This window comes from Fragaria vesca, linkage group LG6, assembly GCF_000184155.1.
Source record: "Fragaria vesca subsp. vesca linkage group LG6, FraVesHawaii_1.0, whole genome shotgun sequence".
In the NCBI taxonomy this organism is placed as follows: domain Eukaryota; kingdom Viridiplantae; phylum Streptophyta; class Magnoliopsida; order Rosales; family Rosaceae; genus Fragaria; species Fragaria vesca.
The window spans coordinates 8,537,499-8,545,561 of NC_020496.1; the positions used below are offsets into that span (position 1 = coordinate 8,537,499).

General features: G+C 41.2%; 2 protein-coding genes and 1 pseudogene across 2 annotated transcripts in view; all 3 read right to left on the reverse strand.

Annotated features, from left to right (window-relative positions):
• The window catches only part of LOC101305393 (putative receptor protein kinase ZmPK1-like), a 3,850-nt gene extending 1,125 nt beyond the window's left edge, over positions 1-2,725 (reverse strand). The window contains exon 1 of the mRNA XM_004305128.1: positions 818-2,725. Within this exon, the coding sequence (XP_004305176.1) occupies positions 818-2,725 (1,908 nt within the window). The remainder of the gene's footprint in view (positions 1-817) is intronic.
• Positions 2,726-3,579: 854 nt separating this feature from the next.
• LOC101305685 (putative receptor protein kinase ZmPK1-like) lies at positions 3,580-4,359 on the reverse strand. The gene is made up of 2 exons (XM_004305129.1): positions 4,224-4,359; positions 3,580-4,067 (listed from the first exon to the last, which is right to left on the reverse strand). Exons 1-2 carry the CDS (start codon positions 4,357-4,359, stop codon positions 3,580-3,582), a joined length of 624 nt encoding a protein of 207 aa, XP_004305177.1.
• Positions 4,360-5,017: 658 nt separating this feature from the next.
• On the reverse strand, positions 5,018-7,407 carry LOC101305967 (annotated as a pseudogene).
• Positions 7,408-8,063: the final 656 nt, after the last annotated feature.

An 8,063-nucleotide genomic window follows, 5' to 3' on the forward strand; every position in this document is an offset into this window, starting at 1 on the left:
ATGATATATATATATATATATATATATATATATATACTCACCAAAATTCTCAATTTCGGTTATTCTCCAACAACATAAATTATTTCGCATGCACATTATTTAAGACAAAAGTCCACTCACAAATTAGGCCTAAGCCTGTGTCGATCTGGGGCCTCGTCAGCTCGAGCCTCCTCACGACCTAGCTCAAGAGGGAGTGAGTCCTTTTAGGGCAAGGTTGCTGGGTTGGAGGGCTACAAAACCATACCAAGCTTGCCCGGATTGGTGGCCGGAGGAGGGAGTTCCGGCGAAAAGCTTTCCGGCGTTTCCGGCGTTTCCGGCGGGTTTTCTCCTCTTCCGGCGGGTTAGAGGCTCGGGGGCTAGGCCGGGGAGGGAGAGGAGGAAATGGGGGTCCGAACTGGGGTGGAGCGGCGGCCGGTGGCTGGCCGGACGGCGGCAGCTGGCGGCTGGACAGTCCGGCAGTGGGAGGAAGAAAATTCGGGGGAGGGAAGGAGAAAACGGGAGAGAGGGAGAAGAGAAAAAAAGGGAGATGGGTTTGGGCCTCTCCAAACCGGTCCAATCCACTTATAACCCAATCTTCCAAAATAAAAACACCCCGAAAAAATAATACCCGAATAAAAATTACCTTTTACTAGCTAAAATTTACCATTTTTACAGTCGTCGTATTTTCCTCATACGAATAATCCTCCGCACATAATCGTCCCCGAAACCCCTCTAGGGACCAATTAAACTATTTACTCAATGATCGAGACGGTAAAATTCTTAATATAATCACGCTAGTAAATAAGGTAAAAATATAAGGGTCGGGATGTGACATTACATCACAGTGGAGTACCCATTCCAGACACTCCTCATGTAGATATGACAAACCCTTTGCAGTGCCTAATGCAATATTGTATCTCTGCTCCAAATCTAATTCAACATCTGAGAACAAGAGTTTATCCAAGGATCCATTCTCCATGTACTCATACACCAAGAGCTTATGATCATTATCAGCACAGAAACCATATAGTTTAACCAAGTTCATATGATTGATATTCCCTATGACACTAACCTCTGCCCAAAACTCTGCATCTCCTTGCACAATGCCTTCTAGTCTCTTCACAGCTACAACTCTTTCACCATCCAGAACCCCTTTATAGACTGTTCCGAACCCTCCTTCTCCTATCTCATGTTTGAAGTTATTGGTTGCTTTCTTCAGTTCTGCATAGGTGAAACGTTTGAATCCTACAGCATTTATGGCTAATGCCATATACCCCATGTTCACCATTTCCTCATGAGCTTGCTTACGGAAAACAAACCACCATGTCAAGCTGATGCATATTGCTTCAATTACCCCAAAGGAACTCAAAAATCCAACAAGGTATTTCATGTACTGGTTTCCATTGCCCTTTTCTGTTTCAAGATCAGTACTTACATGAAACCGTACCGCTGAACAGTTCAAATCATGTGTCTCTAGTCTGGTTTGTACTGCACCAGGATTCAGAAAACCTTTTGGAATCTTAACATGGATGATGCTCTTAACATCCGATAGACGATATCCATTGAGCAGAAGACTCTTAGGGTAACACTCTCCTTTCCCGTCCAGTGCATATCCGAATCCCAAGCATTTTGAATCCACCAGACATGAATTCCTGCATGCTTCAAAAGAGATTCCAAGAGTGTAGCTTACCATGTCATATCCATAGTAATCTGTGTAAGGAAGCTCCAGGAAATCCAGCTTGCTTGTATCTTGAGTCAAATTGAAGGGAGGTGAGCAGCCTTTGGACCAATCTGAGGGATCATTTAGGAAAAACCCTGAAGGGCAGGTACAAGTAGGTTCTGGTTTGTATGTGCAAATACCATATTCACCGCACAAGCCTTGAACCCGGCATGCATCAACACCATCAGGCAACCATGAGAGTTCCCACATCCCTGTCGGTTCACCAAGACTGTACAATCTTAAGATGCCATCATAATCCATAGTTAAACGCCTCTTTGGACCAACCCCATAGTCAGATGCTTTGAACTGCATGTTGTCACTAGATATAAATTGTCCGGCCACATCCAAAATTGCCACCCTGGAGCTGTTGTAAGGATTTCTACCACTCTCAAAAACACTTGGAATAATCCGAGGCCAATAAACACTAGAAAGTTGAGGGCCATTGTAGATGAGAAACAAGACACTGTTATCATCGAACTTGAAGTTATAGAATCCAGATAAGTATGTACCTTGGCTTCTCATGGATACCAAGGTCGTGTTCTTGGTGAGTGGCTGTGTTGGTAGAAGTGTGTCTGTGGGAGAATCAAAACTCTGCCAGATTACCCTCTTGGCTTGATTCCTCAGCACCAAATTTCCTGTATCAAGAAGAACAACTTCTGTGTCTTCGTTAGAGATTGTGTTGGTTGACCACACAAGTGAACCAAGTGCATCTGTCAAAACCAGGTTGCCATTTGCATGGAGGGTGAGCTTAGAGCCTCTTTTGCTAACAGGCCTGTCTCGGTTAGCCATCCAGACAACTGTTTTATTGACACTTTTGGTGAACCAAATTGAATAACAGGAGGCATTGGCACCAACTTTGTAAAATCCACTGGTAAATGTTCCATCTGGTGAAACCAAGACGTTGTTCTCCTCCTCAGCTTTCAAGGAGTTCCCTCTCCTTAAGCTTGGCATCCCTTGTAACTGTTCTTGACTCTGAGAAAATGTTGCTGCAAATAGCAAAATGAGGAGAAATGTGAGAACTTTCATTGTGGATATTTGGAAAATGCTTTAGCTTTGGGAAATAAATGATGGACAATGTAGGCTTATAACGTAGCCTTCTTTCTGTGTGAATTCAGACTATAGTATCTTCTAGTTGGTCCTATAAGATAGCCTTCTTGCTGTTTGAATGAGATTATAAGACTACTCTCTTCTATTTGGTCTTTTGTGCAGAAGTGCAGAACCTTTCTTCACGTATGTATAACTTGAGCTTTACCAGATCATAGGCATTTTTTATTTTGTTCCACGTATCTATAGTTGAAGACTTGAAGTTTCTTTAATACTGCTCTTTCCATGAATTATAACAAACTTATGAGATTCAATAACTGAGTCAAGGAATATAAAAGATGGAAGTCTTTTCCTTCCTTTGTTTAGACTTTGAGGACCTGTTTTTAAAGACCTGAGTTGTCTTTCTCAACTTTGTACCCCTGCAATGGGGTGGGGTGGAAATTTTAATCTTATGACTCGGAAACAAAACATCTAGATATCTCATTTAGTTAAAAATACTAAACGATAACGAAAAAAACTAAGGGATGCACTAACTTTTCTGTAGGAGGAACATTGGATTCATCTTCACATTCTAGAAATTTTTTTATTACTGAATCCATTGTTGGTCATTGAAGCTTAGCCCTTCAATGTAATTAGGTTATCTAGAGAAAAAGAAATACACAGAAACTTAAAAGTAACAAAATTGTTTCATTGGATTTTTTTTTCTTCAGCTGAAATGCTGGAACTATAGTTACTGCTACACATAGATTTTATCACACTGTAAAAACTTATAGCTTTTATTCTCTGTTCTTCACTTCTTCATCATGTACCTTTCACTCAAGTAGAAGCTCCACCACCTAACTCATGGCAGGTCGTGCATTTCGATCTTCTTGTACGCTCATAAGAGCAACCTTCATCAATCTTTCGAGCTTCTTTTTGTTGATATCATGATGAAGTCGAGGATCTATCACTTCCTTAAGCCCTTCTACTCTGATCTTTTCAGTCACACATTGTACTAGTTGGTTGTGTTCAATGTACTCTTGTGCAAAAGCTGAAAGCAGAACAGAAGCACTCTTTCCACTCAGTATCTCCAACAGAACAATGCCATAGCTGTAGACATCTGCCTTTGCATCAATTTTCAGGTTCACCATCCACTCTGGAGCCATATAACCTCTGGTGCCACGAACTTTCGAAAATCCAACACCTTCATCATGAATGTCTTTGAACAACTTAGACATGCCAAAATCTGCCACCTTAGGTTCAAGATAGTCGTCTAACAGTATATTTTGAGGCTTTACATCACAGTGGAGTACCCATTTGCGGTGCCTAATGCAATCTTGTACCGCTTTTCCAATCCAAGTTCAACATCTGAGAACAAGAGTTTATCAAAGGATCCATTTCTGTCTCCTTTAATTGTTCCTCAACACCAAGTTTCCTGTTTCAAGAAGCTGAAGTTCCATGACTTCCTTAGAGAATGTGTTGGTTGACCACATGACTGAACCTTGTGCATCAGTCAAAACCAGGTTGCCATTTCCATGGAGGGTTAGCTTTGAGCCTCTTTTGTTGACAGGATTATCTCGGTTAGCCATCCAGACAACTGTTTTATTGACAGTATTGGTGAACCAAACAGGAGGCATTGGCGCCAACTTTGTAAAATCCACTAGAAAAGGTTCCACTTGGTGAAACCAAGAAGTTGCTCTCTTCCTCAACTCTCAAGAAGTTCCGTTGCTTTAAGCTTGGCAACCCTTCTAACTGTGCTCGACTCCTAGCAAAGGTTACTGCAAATAGCAAAAGAAGAATATACTCGGAAATATTCATGGTGGATTCTTTTGAAAATGCTTTAGCCCTGGAGATATGGCAGTTGGCCAATCTAGGCTTATAAGGTAGATTTCTTTGCAATCTGGATGAGATTATACAGATGGCTTTCTTCAGGTATCCAAAAGAAATTGAGTTTTTCCAGATCACAATAGAATTAATGTTACATACTTGCATTATTAATTATGATAAACTGTTCTATTAATTTTCTTTCCATTAATTTATGAGATTCAATGACTCGGTCATGTTTGCCATGTCTGTTTTAAACATGCTTTCCATAACGAATGTACGTAGCATCCAAAACATTTGCAAATTTATATCTTATGAGTTATGACTCAGATACAAAGCATCCAGAAATAGCATTCAGTAATTTATTTATTTTCCAGAAGAAAACAAATACATAATGGCAAATCCAACAGGATGCAGTTCAAGTAAAATTTTACAGATGCACTTGTAGGCTTGCAGGCAAATCTATTTATTTTACAGATGCACATTACATTCATCTTCACATTCTAGCAAATCTTGTACTACTGAATCCATTGTTGGTCTTTTGTTCCTATCTTCTTCCAGACAAGAAATACCAATCTTAACCATCTTTTCTGCTTGTTTCCTGCTGAACTGCCCTTTTAATCTTGGATCCAACATATCCTCTATCCATGAATTTTCTCCAGATTGAATCTTCCTTTTCACTATCCTCACACACCTAGTAAGCTCTGCCTCTTGCTCCTCGGTATCCTCCACTGCCCAATTTGAAAGTCGAATACCCTTCACCAGTTCTAGAATCACCACCCCATAACTGTAAACATCCACTTTGGCAGTGATCGGAAGGTTCAGTGCCCACTCCGGGGCCATATACCCTTTTGTTCCTCTAATTCGAGAGAACATTGAGCTCTGGCTTCCTCTCTGAGTCAACTTTGCTAGCCCAAAATCTGCAATCTTTGCCTCATAGTTACTGTCCAAAAGTATATTTTCAGGCTTCACATCACAATGGATAACCCATTCTAGACACTCATGGTGAAGATATGCCAAACCCTTTGCTACCCCTATTGCAACTTTAAACCTTTCTTGCCATCCAAGAAATTTTGGGGGGAACAAATGCTTGTCTAGTGATCCATTTTCAATAAACTCTGACACCAGGAGTCTGTGTTTATCTTCTGAACAGAATCCCCATATTCTCACTAGGTTCATGTGATTGATTTTACCAATTGTGCTTACTTCTGCCCAGAACACATCTTCAGCTTGATAAATGTCTGCCAATTTCTTCACAGCAACCACTCTTTCATCTTCCAAAACACCCTTAAACACAGCCCCAGAAGCCCCTCTTCCCAGCTCTTCCTTGAACTTTTGGTCGCCTTCTTGAGCTCAGCATACCGAAACATTCTAAACTGACTCGAAATCACATGATACCCATCTTCGATAGGAGCTCTAGCACCTTGTCTTCTGAAAAGTAACCACCAACCTGAAAGTATGAAGAGAATTTCAACTGCACCAGCTGCAGTAGCAAACCAATACAGATATATCCATCTTACCCTTTTATTAGTATTCACATACATCGAAGCAGAAACCATTTTCCGGGCCTCAGCACTCTTAGATGTATCCAAGGCATTGAGCTTTTTGACTAGTGATGGTACTTCCACACTTGCAGGCATTCTCAAGTATATATTGCCCTCAAAATCTGGAGACTTGAAGCCATTGAAGAGAGCACTTTTTATGTAACACCTCCCATCCCCATTTAGCCTATAGCTAAATGCCTCACACCGGCAATCCCCCAAACAGAGCTCTCTGCAATCATCAAATGAAACAGGTTTACTATAATTGAGATCAAATCCATAAAAATCTACTTGCGGAATCCGCACAAATTTCTCTTCTTGGGACTTCGAGCATGTACGCTTGAACTTAGGCTTGCAGCCCAGCCTCAAGTTTCTTGCATCGGCTACTTCATAGCCAGGAGGGCATGAACACTTTGGCCCTGGTGTATAAATACAAATCCCATTTTGCCCACATATCCCATGAACCTTACAGAGTTCCACCATAGCTTGCCATGTGATTTTCCACAAACCTGTTGAACTATCAAGACTGTAAAGTCTTAGATTTCCATCATAATCCATCGTCAACCGCCTTTTCACTCTCAAACCCATGTCAAAAGCACTAAATTGCAATTCATCACTAGACGAAAAACTACCAAGTTCATCTAACACAGCAACTCTACTACTATTGTAAGCAGTTCTACCATTCTGAAACACACTATAATCAATGTCAGGCCAATACACGCTTGAAATATCAGGACCATCGTACATCAACCTCAGAACATTATCATTACCAAAATAGAAACTAAAATAGCTCGTACTAAAATCCTCTCTTCCCAAATTAGAAATCAACTTATTGCTCTTTCTAAAGTGTTGATTTGGGAGCAAAGTATCAGTAGGAAAATCAAAGCTTTGCCACAGAATTTTACCACTAGGGTCCTTCAGAACAAGGTTGCCAGAATCCAAAAGCTCAGCTCTATCTGCAACAGTACTAGTACTCGAGTTGGTGCTGCTCTTCCAGATGATGGTTCCATCTACATCAGTCAAGACCATCGAGCCATCTCCACTCAGATGGACTCTAGACCCCAAGCCATTGACTGGCTTGTCCCTGTTGGCCATCCAAGCAATGGTTCTGTCTTTCGAGCCTGTGAACCAAACTGAGAACCAGTAAGCATTTGTGCCAACACCATGAAATCCACACGTGAAGAATCCGTCTGGTGAGGTTAGGAAATCTGAATCATCCTCCACCGAAAGAGAGGAGCCTCTCTTGAGACTAGTTAGGGTTTTTGAGGTTGCAAAACATAGGAGACATAGAATGGTGACTGAAAAAGCTTTGGACCTCATTTCTGCTGAAGAGGTTTTACGTCTCTCTAACTACTGACTGTGCTTATATACTAGAAGGAGGAGGAGAAAAGTCATCAATGCTTAGTAATCCTGTTGTTTTCATACAAGAAAAAATGGTTAGTAATCCTGTTGTTTTCATACAAGAAAAACTTGTAGAGGGTCTCACGTGTTATTGTAATCCATGCATGCATAAATTAGATTCTTTTGATGAGGTACTTAATGTGTAGCACGCCTTAGGTTGAAGCAGAAGGCTTCCAAAGTTTGTACTTGATCCGAAGTGATTAAGATTCTCAAAGATCTTCCATTCTTGTCAGGCCCGCTCACTTGCGGGATAAGTTTTACCGGTGAAAATTATACAGTGCACCCGGGTGCGCCGCGCACCCGGGTGTATCCACCGTACATTTTGACCCGCCAAAAAAAAAAAAAAAAATTAAACGGTGGAGATGACGGGTGCGCCGCGCACCCGGATGCGCCGAATAGGCTCTCGTTTTACGGGATAGAACAGGATGAACTTTTTGCAGCCGTCAGATCTTAAGTGAAACGATTTGATGGACATAAGTGCATATACCAATAAAATCCGGATTACTTTACCCGACAGTAGATCACTTCACTCTCTCCCTCTCTCTCAAAGATTCAGGCTTAGTTTCTGGGTTTCG

Coding starts and splice junctions, on each gene's coding strand:
- LOC101305685 (XM_004305129.1), bottom strand. CDS start 4,359: ATGCCTCCTGTTTGGTTCACCAATACTGTCAATAAAACAGTTGTCTGG. Junction 4,068..4,223: donor GGTTTTGACTGATGCACAAG/GTTCAGTCATGT, acceptor GGATTGGAAAAG/CGGTACAAGATTGCATTAGG.